Source organism: Entelurus aequoreus, linkage group LG26 (assembly GCF_033978785.1).
Source record: "Entelurus aequoreus isolate RoL-2023_Sb linkage group LG26, RoL_Eaeq_v1.1, whole genome shotgun sequence".
Lineage (NCBI taxonomy): Eukaryota > Metazoa > Chordata > Actinopteri > Syngnathiformes > Syngnathidae > Entelurus > Entelurus aequoreus.
Genome location: NC_084756.1, coordinates 24,042,375 through 24,056,770, shown reverse-complemented (window position 1 = coordinate 24,056,770; position 14,396 = coordinate 24,042,375). Strand labels below are relative to the sequence as shown.

The 14,396-nt window shown below is 36.3% G+C and overlaps 1 protein-coding gene across 1 annotated transcript in view; it reads left to right on the top strand.

The window, feature by feature from the left end:
- LOC133643127 (uridylate-specific endoribonuclease-like) overlaps positions 1-8,771 on the top strand; it is a 12,206-nt gene extending 3,435 nt beyond the window's left edge. The window contains exons 4-9 of the mRNA XM_062037537.1: positions 1,761-1,929; positions 2,003-2,208; positions 4,840-4,953; positions 7,717-7,823; positions 7,885-8,027; positions 8,116-8,771. Coding sequence (XP_061893521.1) covers positions 1,761-1,929; positions 2,003-2,208; positions 4,840-4,953; positions 7,717-7,823; positions 7,885-8,027; positions 8,116-8,236 — 860 coding nt within the window. The 3' untranslated portion in view covers positions 8,237-8,771. The remainder of the gene's footprint in view (positions 1-1,760; positions 1,930-2,002; positions 2,209-4,839; positions 4,954-7,716; positions 7,824-7,884; positions 8,028-8,115) is intronic.
- Positions 8,772-14,396: the final 5,625 nt, after the last annotated feature.

Sequence of the window (14,396 nt, the reverse complement as noted above, 5' to 3'; positions counted from 1 at the left end):
AAAATACAAAAAGAGAAGAATGATCTTATCAGACAGAAAATAAGCAAATATCACCTTATTTGACATATTTCATCTTACTTAGATTTCACTTTTTGCAGTGTATATGTCGGTATCGGTTGATATCGGAATCGTTAATTAAGAGTTGGACAATATCGGATATCGGCAAAAAAGCCATTATCGGACATCTGTAGTTTGAACCTAATCCATGCTATAATTTGTTTTTAGTGTACTTGCTTTAATATTCTGGTTATACAATAACATCATTGAGTCCCCACAACGTTATGATTATTTGTATGATTTAATAAATCACATTCCATAATAATTAGGGATGTCCGATAATGGCTTTTTGCCGATATTTGATGTTCCGATATTGTCCAACTCTTTAATTACCGATACCGATATCAACCGATACTGATATACGTATACAGTCGTGGAATTAACACATTATTATGCTTAATTTGGACAACCAGGTATGGTGAAGATAAGGTCCTTTTTAGAAAAATTAATTAAATAAAACAAGATAAATAAATTAAAAACATTTTCTTGAATAAAAAAGAAAGTAAAACAATATAAAAACAGTTACATAGAAACTAGTAATGAATGAAAATGAGTCAAATGAAGTGTTAAAGGTTAGTACTATTAGTGGAGCAGCAGCACGCACAATCATGTGTGCTTACGGACTGTATCCCTTGCAGACTGTATTGATATATATTGATATATAATGTAGGAAGCAGAATATTAATAACAGAAAGAAACAACCCTTTTGTGTGAATGGGGGAGGGAGGTTTTTTGGCTTGGTGCACTAATTGTAAGTGTATCTTGTGTTTTTTATGTTCATTTAATAAAAAATATTTTGAATTTTTTTTTAAAAAAAACGATACCGATTAAAAAAAACCCAGATACCGATAATTTCCGATATTATATTTTAAAGCATTTATCGGACATCTCTAATAATAATTATAATTAGAGATGTCCGATATTATTGGCCGATAAATGCTTTAAAATGTAATATCGGAAATTATCGGTATCGTTTTTTTTTATTATCGGTATCGTTTTTTTAAATTGTATTTTATTTTTTTATTAAATCCACATAAAAAACACAAGATACACTTACAATTAGTGCACCAAGCCAAAAAACCTCCCTCCCCCATTCACACTCATTCACACAAAAGGGTTGTTTCTTCCTGTTATTAATATTCTGCTTCCTACATTATATATCAATATATATCAATACAGTCTGCAAGGGATACAGTCCGTAAGCACACATGATAATTAAGAGTTGGACAATATCGGATTATCGGATATCGGCAAAAAAGCCATTATCGGACATCCCTAATTATAATAATAATTATAATTTTTTTTGTGCTTCGGTTCCAAAAAGTGAAACTCTTTTATTTTCTTGGTTCCCTAAGCAGAGTAAAATAATTATATTTTTTTGCATGGTTTTTATTTACAGCTCGTAGAACAATCGGAACTACTAGAATACTTATGTAAACAACGAGTTTTTATTCATCTATTTGTCTTAATCGAACTCTTTTTGCACCACAATCCTATTGAGAACCACCTGTACCGGACGCCAGGTGCCTGCATTTACTCCATCAGACCAGCAGATGGCAGTGTTACACTAGCTAAGACGGAGTACTGTCTTTCTATGCAACTGTGAGCTAGGGAAAAAGGTGCATGTTTCTTAATGGTAATGTGCTGATATAACAACATATCACAGCAGGTGTTTAAAGGTGTGTGTTCATGTGTGCGTGCAGGTGATGCAGGAGGCGCTTCGGTCATCACTGACGCTGAGATCAAGTCCGTCTCAGAGGCACTTTACGCTCTGGACTCAAACCGGGCCTCGCCCTCAGAGTTGGTGATGGACTCCCAGGCTCTGGTCCCAGGTTCTGAGAGCGGCTCCCAGTCAGACCTTGCCTCTCGCCCGTGAGACGACACACCCGTCGCATCCCGACACTTCTTCCTCATCCCCGCATGCGGGCCCACCTTGTGCTTCCAGTCTTTTCCGCTACCTGGACGAGGGGTCCCTGTTCTCCCGGCCCACCTACGCCGCCCTCCTGGCTCTGCTGGACAACTACAACAGGATGACGGGGCACGCGGAGGACGTCACACCCGAGGAGACGGCGGAGCAGGACAGCTTCCTGAAGGAGACCATGTCCAACACGGAGCTGGGCCGGGAGCTCTTTGCCTTCTTATATACCAAAGGTAGGTCACCCCCCCAACTAACCATTATTTTGGTAGTCCATTAGTCAACGATTATCTTAACGATTAGTCGACTAATCAGATAACAAAGCGTACACATATTTAGTGCTCTAAGTCAGGGGTCCCCAAACTACGGTAACGGCCAGCCAGCGTCCAAAATCCGGCCCACGGGAAGTCCCAAATTTAAAAAAATATATAAAAAATATATTTTTATTTAAAAAAAAAAAATCTGTCCTTTCTAATCCATTTTCTACCGCTTGTTACTCGCGGTGTCTTCTAGTCGCTCAGGCAAATCATAATCATATATATATATATATACATACCGTATTTCCTTGAATTGGCGCAGGGAATATAGTATTCGCACGTCTAGAATTACTGCCGGGTCAAACTGGTTTCTCAAAATAATTAGCGCATGCTTGGCCTTATCTCCGGTTCATTATTAACGCCGGATCAAATTCGTTTCGCAAAATATTAATTTTATTGTCGCATGTCTATCATTTTCGCCGGGTCAAACTCGTTTCGCAAAATATTTAGCATATGGCTAGAACATCTGCCGGGTCAAACTCGTTACGTCACGAGTGACGCTTTACCTGTCCTCATTTTCAAAATGGAGGAAGCTGCTTTCAGTAGTTTGCAATCGCACAAAGGAAAAAAGATAAAGAGCTATTCAGTAGGATTTGAGGTCCAAGCTATTGAATACCGGTACAGTATGCTAAAAAGAACAGTAAGCAGCTATGTTTTATTAATATACCATAGCTGCGTGTGTCATTAAACCTCCTGGTGGTAGAGGGCGCTGCCGCGCTAGTGATCCTTCTTGCGACTTCCGGTACTGCAGAAGAAGTGACAACACGCAGCAAGAGATTTTTTTTTTTTTTTCCTCTCGCCTGAACTTTTCCTTTTAACATGGAGGATTACATATCTAAAATAAAACAGTTTTCTAAACTGGACTTTCAATGGAAGCAGGAGGTAATAATTAAAGGAATATCTCCATCGAGACAGAGAGACTTTTAAAACGGAAGAAAGAAAATAAGGAAGACTTCTATAAACAAGTTATCGATGCTTTTGGTCAGAAGGAGCTGCAAATGGACTCCATTTATAAGTACAGGTAAGACCATAATAACTTTTTTTTTATTAAATGTGCTTTTCATGATGGTATGCTTACATCACACTCAAAGCGCACGCCTAAATTTACCGCATTCCTTTTGGTAAACGCCGGAGTGAGAAGAGGTTTTAAAATAATTAGCGCATGCACGGCCATCCCGCCGGCTTCCGGTAAACGCCGGAGTGACAGGAGGTTTTAAATGAATTAACGCCCCTGCGGCTATTCAAGGAAATACGGTATATCATTTTGCTCAAAACATGTCACTATTTTAAAAGAACAACAAAAAAACTTGGCAATATTGTAAATAAAAGTTAGATTTTTATTTGACAAAAGATACCATTTTGCATTAAAAAAAAATAATTTGACATAAAAAAGTAATAATTTTCCGAGAAAATATTGCAATATTACAGAAACAGAAAGAATATGAGAAATTGTTCCCAATTTTATGAGGAAAAAGTCGACACATTGTGAGAAAAAGACTGCTTTTAGTTCATTTTTTTTCATTTAAATGTTTTATTGTTATTTAATCTTCATTATTTACTTCAAGTTATTACAGTATCTCTCTATATACATATTCATTTTATTTAAAAAATAAAAATAGAATAAAAATTGGGCCATAGGGGGCGCATTTCAATTTCTTACACACACTTGTTATTTCATATGTTGGCCAGAGGGGGAGCACTTAAATTTTTTTTTAAAAATTGAACATTTGTGCAATATTATGATAAAAGTTGGAATTTTACTCAATAACAGTCGCAATTTTACAAGAAAAGGTTAACATTTTGGCAAAAGAGTCGTAATTGTATTCGACAAAAGTCACAATTTTATAAGAAAACTTTTAAATGTTTGCAACATTATAATAATAATCGGAATTTTACTTGGCAAAATTATGACAAGTCATAATTTTACTCAAAGAATGTCACTATTTTACAAGAACAACAAAAAAATTGGCAACACTGTGATAAAAGTCAGAATTTTATATGACTAATGTCTCCACTTTTGCATTAAAAAGTAATAATTTTACATAAAAAGTAATCATTTTACGAGAAAATATTGCAATGTTACAGAAACATAAGAAATTGTTCCCAATTTTATAAGAAAAAAGTCGACACATTGTGACAAAAAGACTGCTTTTAGTAAAAAATATATATATTTTAAATGTTTTGTTTTTCTTTTTTAATCTTCATTATTTACTTCAAGTTATTACAGTATTTATTCTATTTTTTTAAATACATTTTGGCCAAAGGGGGCGCATTTCAATTTCTTACACACACTTGTTATTTCATATGTTGACCAGAGGGGGAGCACTTTTAAAAGCGACAGACAGTCAAATCTGAAAAATCCATGCTTTTTGGGACCACCCTCATTTCACCAGCAGGGGTGCAAATGAGACATTCTCTATTAGATGCAATGTTATTGATTTATGCCATCACCTCCTCATATGGAAGCTACTTTTCCTTGTTGATGTCTCTAGAAGGGTAGAAATAGAAGAAGGCACGCACACACTTGACTTACTTTCTCTCCACTTGAAGGTGTCTACACATCGGAGAAGGACTTCCTGCACGACCTGAAGATGATGTGGTTTGGTCTGTACTCCCGGAACAACAGGAAAATGGACTCCAGTGGCTTTGAGCACATTTTTGCAGGTTAGAAAGAAAGGAAATAAGTTATTTATATATACAAGATATTTGATTTAAATCATCATCTTCTGCACAGTTCAAGGTTTGTAAATCTTCTGAACTATTCCAGGCTTTTAACTAGAAAAACTGTAGAAAAAAGACAAAGATATGCAAGGTAAAAAATCAGATCCCAACCTTAAGAATATTTTAAATTCCAGACTATGAACCGCTGCTTTTTTTCCTACGCTTTGAACCCGGCGGCTTATAAAACTGCGGATAATTTATGGATTTTTCTTCCCTGGCGGCCATCATGCAAAATAGTTTTGCAAAGCAAACAAGCACAGACACTGAAAAGGTGTGCTTTTGTTGGTGCTATGGCGCCAGCTTTTGGGTGAGTTTGCTCACTGCATTGCCCTTCTGTTTAGAGCTTTCAAATGGAAGTAGAAGTTTTGTTCCCGTCTTCTAGTTGTCCTTTGCATTTCTACTCCATTAATATTCTTTATTCATCACTCCAAGCAACGTTTGTAAATTTGACAATATAACTAATACAATTCTTACTTACTAAACCGTCCCATGTGTGAAGTCCGTAGGAGTGTTTTCAAGCATATTTGTATGTGCTATCGTAATGTAAAAAAGGTAGCGTCGTTAGCATTAGCTAATATGCTAACACGTTTACGAGTGTCTGTGTTATTATTATTATTATTATTATTATTATTAACTTACAATGGGATTCTTTTGGTTTTGTTTCAGTTTCACAAATTCCTCAGTAAATTCACCAAAACGTCACCGTGAAGTTATTGAGTCTGTTTACATCGCAATCAACTCGAAATTGACCGCAGACGTCTGCCACGCACCCTCATTAATATGCGAATCATATTAAAAGTAGTTATAAGGTCACCGTGCAGTTATTGAGTCTGTTTAGTTGATTGGAGAGCTAGCTTCCACAGCTAGTGGGTCCATGACGACGACTTCTGTTTTGTTTCATCATCCGTTTTACTGCCCTGTTGCAGACACCGTTTGGAAACAATTAAAATTGAAGTATTTATTTCAAACCTGCACAGTACAAAAACATTTTTTTTTACAAATTGGCAGAGACATTTGTGCAAGGCTTGAAAAGGGGTTGGATGAAGCAGATGCTTATAATAATTTACAATTTAAAAAATGGTATGTAAATTACCATTTATAAATTATTTCTGTGTAAATAACTAATTTCGCAATGTGTATATCTGCGGCTTTAAGTCGGCTAAGGTTAATACGTGGGGAAAAAAAGTTTTTTCAAAAAATTTCTGTGCGCGGCTTATTGACCGGAAAATACGGTACTGTATACTAATTATACACAAACACAATTATCTGCCAATAGAACAAGAAAATTTGGCTTGTCAAAACTTTCCAAAACAAGTAAAAAAATTAGCTAACCTCAATGAACCCCAAAATAGCTTAAAATAAGAATATTCTCACTAATAACAAGTGCACTTTTCTTGGTAGAAAAAAAAAAATTAGACTTTTTTGCTCAATATGTTGAAAAATATTCTTAAATGAAGTAAATGCTAGTGCCATTATCTTGACATCATGATATGCATGCATCACAATTTTTTTTTCATGCTTGAAATAAGAAATGATTATGTTAAAAAAGTAGTTTTCTACTTGTGAGTGTTGATGACACAGCTTTTTGATATTCTAGTTTCAAGCATGTTTTACTCAATATAGCTCATCAAATCTCAACAACAAGCTGTAATATCTTACTGACATCATTTAGGACCAAAACACTTAAAACAAGTAAAACACTCTCACATCAAATCTGCTTAGTGAAAAGAATTATCTTATCAGACAGAAAATAAGCAAATATCACCTTATTTGACATATTTCATCTTACTTAGATTTCACTTTTTGCAGTGTAGCACTGCTAGTCTGCATTTATCCATGAAAATATGGAGAAGCTGCTGATGGAATATATGTACACTAGCGTTCAAAAGTTTGGGGTCACATGTAAATGTCGTTATTTTTGAAGGAAAAGCACTGTACTTTTCAATGAAGATAACTTTAAACTAGTCTTAACTTTACAGAAATACACTCTATACATTGCTAATGTGCTAAATGACTATTCTAGCTGCAAATGTCTGCTTTTTGGTGCAATATCTACATAGGTGTATAGAGGCCCATTTCCAGCAACTATCACTCCAGTGTTCTAATGGTACAATGTGTTTGCTCATTGGCTCAGAAGGCTAATTGATGATTAGAAAACCCTTGTGCAATCATGTTCACACATCTGAAAACACTTTAGCTCGTTACAGAAGCTACAAAACTGACCTTCCTTTGAGCACATTGACTTTCTGGAGCATCACATTTGTGGGCTCAATTAAACGCTCAAAATGGCCAGAAAAAGAGAACTTTCATCTGAAACTCCACAGTCTATTCTTCTTCTTAGAAATGATGGCTATTCCACAAAAATTGTTTGGGTGACCCCAAACTTTTGAACGGTAGTGTAGGTCATCAAATCTCAGCAACAAGCTGTAATATCTTACTGAGATCATTTAGGACCAAAACCCTTAAAACAAGTAAAACACTCTAACATAAAATCTGCTTAGGGAGAAGAAGTATCTTATCAGACAGAAAATAAGCAAATATCACCTTATTTGACATATTTAATTTTACTTAGATTGCACTTTTTGCAGTGTAGCACTGCTAGTCTGCATTTATCCATGAAAATATGGGGAGGCTGCTGATGGAATGTATGTCCGTATATGTATGTATATCAAGACTAGCTAACATGAGTTCCTGTGTCTACTCCAGGTGAGATCAAGGGAGGGAAGGTGTCCGGCTTCCACAACTGGATCCAGTTTTATCTTCTGGAGAAGAGAGGACTGCTGAATTACTACAGCCACAGCTTCAACGGGCCTGTAAGCCCACATACCTTTTTGTATGCTCTTTCCTGTACTAATCAGTCCCTCCTGGTCTCAGTGGACAAACTACCCGGATGTGCTGGGCATGCAGTTCATGTGGGACGGCTACTTCAAGCAGGTGGGCTCCGCAGTCATTGGCTGCAGCCCCGAGTTTGACTTTGCCATGTACACTTTGTGTTACATCACCCGACCTGGGAAGCAGTGAGTGCCCTCCTCCAGTTGTTGCGCATCCATCCCACGTGGTCTCCCCGAAGCTCGCCGTTTCAAAATGTGCGTCTCCCTTCCTTAGATGTCGTCTGAGTCTGGGAGGAAAGGAGCTGATCATCCAAACGTACACGTGGGACAACTCTTCCTACGGGGACGGGAAGAAGTATATTGGCACCGCTTATCCCGCAACACCCAGGAGCTGAAGCCATGCAGGAGTCTACTTTATATAATTGACTGATTATGTAAATCAGGGGTGTCCAAACTTTTTAATTTGGGGGCCGCATTGGGCTTTAATAATGTGTCCGGGAGCCGAAAGGTGACTGCATGTAAAGTAAATACATGATAAATATATATATTAGGGCTGTGAATCTTTGGGTGTCCCACGATTCCATTCAATATCGATTCTTGGGGTCACGATTCCATTCAATATCGATTTTTTTTTTTTCAATTCAACACGATTCTCGATTCTATAATTGTAAAGGACAATGTTTTATCAACTGATTGCAATAATGTAAATTTGTTTTAACAATTAAATTGAAATGATTAATTAAAAAAAAAAAAAAAAAAAAAGATAAATTAATAAAAAAAATTAAAAATTGTAATTGATTTTTCAAAAATGAAAAATCTGAATTGCACAACGTGAGAATCGCGAATCGAATTCGAATAGATTTTTTCCCACACCCCTAATATATATATATATATAATACATTTTAAAAATGCTACAAAAATAATCTGTGATTAATCAGGATTAATCACAGATCTAGAGTGTGGTTAATCCGATTAAAACAAATTAATCACTTGACAGCCCTTAGATATACGGTATAAATGTTAATTTTTGTATATATATATATACATATACAGTATATATATGTAGCTGAGTGGTTAACACTGGTAACTGTGAACCAAGGAGTACTGGGTACGAATCCCGGTCAGGTTACAAGGCTCCAGCCAGAAGAGTCACTGGGATTGAACCCAGGACCCTTTGAGTGGGAGATAGCTGTTTAACCATTCAGCTATTCTTGGTCTTCTTGAGGCAAGATTTGGGGCCCCAATGACATATTTATTTGAGAAGCTCTCTCAGAAAATGATGATATAAAATAGAAACTCCCCCAGCTGGTGCTTTCCTAGTCACTGCTCGACCATGACTTGGATTTCAACCTAGTACCCTTTGATTGGGAGCTAGTTGCTATAACCACTCGGCTATCCTTTGTCTGCCAAATCCCAGTTTTCGGGCCCCAATGACATAACCTGTCCTAGTAAACTAGGATATAAAAGAGCAACTCTTCCAGTGGAGCTTTATTAGTCACTGCACGACATTCATTCATTCATTCATTTTTCATTTATCTCCTTCATTGATGTGCATCTTTGATAGGCAATTATAACACAATTATTCAGTTACACCGTTACACACCAATGCCTGAGAAGGAGCAGGATGAAGAAAAATATTGTATTTTCCTGCCCCCTTCACTTAATACATAGTCTTACTTAATGATATGTGAACCAACAAGTACATCCAAATATAACGAAAACAAAACAAGCACATGACGTGGATTTGAAACCGATTCCCTTTGAGTGAGAGGTAGCTGCCACAACCACTCAGCTATCATTGGTCTGTTAGTGCCAAGATTCCGGGCCCTAATGACATATTTAATAGAGAAACTGTCTCAGTAAACTATGATACAAAAAAGTAACTCCTCCAGCCGGAGTTTACCCAGTAACTGTTCGGCCATGACTGGGATTTCAAACCAGTCCTCTTTGATTGGCAGCTAGCTGCTTTAACCACTCAGCTACCCTTGGTTGGCTGAATAGCAGATTTTCGTGCCCCAATGACATATTTCAATGAGAACCTGTCTCAGTTAACTACAAATGGACGTGTAAAGAAACACTGACTCTTTTGGCTGGAGCCTTGTAACCTGACCGGGATTCATACCCAGTACCCCTCGGTTCACAGTGTTAACCACTCAGCTACATATATATACTGTATATGTATATATACATATACAAAAATTAACATTTATACCGTATATCTAAGGGCTGTCAAGTGATTAATTTGTTTTAATCAGATTAATCACACTCTAGATCTGTGATTAATCCTGATTAATCACAGATTATTTTTCTAGCATTTTTTTTATTTATTATATTTTTATATATATATATATATATATATATATATATATATATATATATATATATATATATATATATATATATATATATATATATATATATATATATATATATATATATATTAGGGGTTTGGGAAATAAATCTATTCGAATTCGAATCGCGATTCTCACGTTGTGCGATTCAGAATCGATTCTCATTTTAAAAAATTGATTTATTTTTTTTATTTTTTTATTTTTTTGAATTAATCAATCCAACAAAACAATACACAGCAATACCATAACAATGCAATCCAATTCCAAAAGCAAAGCCGAGCCAGCAACACTCAGAAGTGCAATAAACACAACAATTGAGAGGAGACACAAACACCACACACAACAATTGAGAGGAGACACAAACACCACACACAACAATTGAGAGGAGACACAAACACCACACACAACAATTGAGAGGAGACACAAACACCACACACAACAATTGAGAGGAGACACAAACACCACACACAACAATTGAGAGGAGACACAAACACCACACACAACAATTGAGAGGAGACACAAACACCACACACAACAATTGAGAGGAGACACAAACACCACACACAACAATTGAGAGGAGACACAAACACCACACACAACAATTGAGAGGAGACACAAACACCACACACAACAATTGAGAGGAGACACAAACACCACACACAACAATAGAGAGGAGACACAAACACCACACACAACAATTGAGAGGAGACACAAACACCACACACAACAATTGAGAGGAGACACAAACACCACACACAACAATTGAGAGGAGACACAAACACCACACACAACAATTGAGAGGAGACACAAACACCACACACAACAATTGAGAGGAGACACAAACACCACACACAACAATTGAGAGGAGACACAAACACCACACACAACAATTGAGAGGAGACACAAACACCACACACAACAATTGAGAGGAGACACAAACACCACACACAACAATTGAGAGGAGACACAAACACCACACACAACAATTGAGAGGAGACACAAACACCACACACAACAATTGAGAGGAGACACAAACACCACACACAACAAAGCAAAAGTAGTGAAACAAAAATGAATATTATCAACAACAGTATCAATATTAGTTACAATTTCAACATAGCAGTGATTAAAAATCCCTCATTGACATTATCATTAGACATTTATAAAAAAGAACAATAGTGTGACAGTGGCTTACACTTGCATCACATCTCATAAGCTTGACAACACACTGTGTCCAATATTTGCACAAAGATAAAATAAGTCATATTTTTGCTTCATTTAATAGTTCAAACAAATGTAAATTATTGCAATCAGTTGATAAAACATTGTCCTTTACAATTATAAAAGCTTTTTACTCTGCTTGCATGTCAGCAGACTGGGGTAGATCCTGCTCAAATCTATGTATTCCATCAATAGACAATCCTTTTCAATCGGGAAAAAATCGTTTTTGAATCGAAAATCGTGTTGAATTGAAAAAAAAAAAAATCGATTTTGAATGGAATCGTGACCCCAAGAATCGAGTTTGAAACGAATTGTGGGACACCCAAAGATTCACAGCCCTAAAATATATATATATATATATATATATATATATATATATATATATATATATATATATATATATATATATATATATATATACACACACACATATATACTGTATATATACATACATATATATGTATATAGTTATACATACAGTATGTGTACATGTATATTATATATCATATTATAATAATGTAATGGACATTTGATGAAGAATTAATCTAATTGGATAATAAGAGTATATGAGAGTTTTGTAATCATCAGAAATATCAAGCAGCTAAAATGTGCCAAACATGGATAAGTGTGGAGAGAGTGTTTTGTATTCTTCCCATCATGCATTGCAGGGCATTTAAATGGATGTAATTTCGAAATATGTGCGGTGGTTGGACATTTTTTATAACATCCACAAGGTTCAGTGAGCAGGTTTTGTTACGTGTGCGGACTTTTTGTGTTAGTTTACATGCGCCATGGTTGTTTGGATTGGGCCATACATAAAAATGCTATGCTGTTGGCACTACAACGTGTAATTCATGGTCATTAATGTGAATTACTCAAAATGTCCACAAGACGGCGACATAGTCGCAACAAGCCCACTGTCAGGTATCTATAACTAAGTTGAAGGCACCTTCTAAACTTGTGATGCATCACGGAACCAAATGAACACGCCCGCGGGCCGTAGTTTGGACACCACCTGATGTACATATTTACATTACAGTTTCACTTTCCAATGCCTCAATAAAGCAATGGAAATAACCAAGTCTCCCCAAAATGTTTCACACGTGCAGAAGTGATGGACGCCTCCCCACTTTGCAACTATGGCAGCTTGCACTTTTCTGTCTGGGAGTTTTTACCCAGAAAAACATTTGTGAAGCTCACAATCTGTGCTCAAATTCCTGCCAAAAGGTGTTGAGGTCGGGGCTCTTGGGTTCGTCCTCTCCCAACCCATTCAAGCATGCCTTTATGGGCTGAGGCCTTTCCCAAACAGTCCCATAGAACAGTCCAAAATGGACATTTAAAGGGGACCTAAGACCTACATTTAAAATACTTCATTGTGGTCTACATCACGGGTTCTTAATCTTTTTGACCCCGGGGCCCAACTTTTCCACTCTTGGGCCCACTGAAATATTAACACTGAATGAATAGTCTTACTCTTGATTTCAATGTATTCAATAATTATATTTAACCTACTTACAGTTTAACAACCTTGTCAAATGATATGAAAGCATGTGTTAATCACATATATTATTATTTATTTAACACGTAACCCTTAGGCTTAGGTCAGACTAATTATGTACTTACCAAATACCTGAAAAAAAAAAAAAAAAAATTACATGCATTATGTAGTGCTAAAATAAACCAAACAATAATAATAATACATCTTTCTTAACTAAACTGTCAAAACATTTCAAATGCAAAATAACCTCTTTAGTCATAATTTATGCACTTAAGAAACTTCTCTCTGATTCTAGCTCCAGACTTCTTCTGCTTGTTTGATATTGGCATTACTGCCACGAGTGGTGGAAAAAGGTATTACAACTGAGTACCACTGCGGCCCATACGGACCACAGCTGAGAAACTGATATTTTTTGGCAGCCTCCTAGGGGGCGCTTCAATCAATCAATTAATCAAACAATGTTTACTCATATAGCCCTAAATCACGAGTGTCTCAAAGGGCTGCACAAGCAACAACGACATCCTCGGCTCAGATCCCATATCAGGGCAAGGAAAAACTCAACCCAATGGGATAACAGTGAGAAACCTTGGAGGGGACCGCAGATGTGGGACCACCTCCCAGAAGGTAAGAAAAGTTGCTTTTGCATAATATTGCGAAACAATACGCCAGGTAATAGGTGCCATTTTGCGGTCCTTATACACACACCATAATAATACTTGTATGTTCAATACGCTGACAATCCATCAAGCGGTGTGGCTTCATAGCTTACCAAAGTCGTACTAAAAACCTTTTTGACAGATTTTTGGTGTTGTTTACTGGCGTCATCTTGCAATTTACACGGATCTCTTATGTATGACTGCCATCTACTGGTCACACTTATTATTGCACCATGTACCAAAGAAAATTGCTTCGAGGTCGGTAAGCACAACCAGAATCATGCCGTACATTAGGCGCACCGGGTTATAAGGCGCACTGTCGATTTTTGAGAAAATGAAAGGATTTGAAGTGCGCCTTATAGTCCGACAAATACGGTATATTGTTAGAGTACACACAAGTGTGTATGTGTCCCTTTTTTTCTAGTTTTGTTATACAACAAAAAAGTTGTTTCTTTAGTGAAGTGCCTTAAAAAATTTAAAAAAATAAGTGTTATTGTTTATATTGTGATGTGATGCTATAAAGATAGATATCATTATTCATAATATAAAATAGGCTACATTTGTACAAATAGACGCATCAATCCTCAGAGCTATGACATTCCTTTTTTAATAAGAAAAAAAGAAGACAATTTAGAGGAAAACAGTGGGAAATTGTGGAAAAAAGAAGAAAACTGAGGGGGAAAGTGCGAAATTCAGGAAAAAAAGACAAAAAACGAGGAACATTGAGAAAAGGGTTTATTGAGGGGAAAAGAGGAAAATTGACATAAAAAAAGATGAAAATTAAGTTTAAAAAAAAGAGAAGAAAATTAAGGACAAAATGTAAAACAAG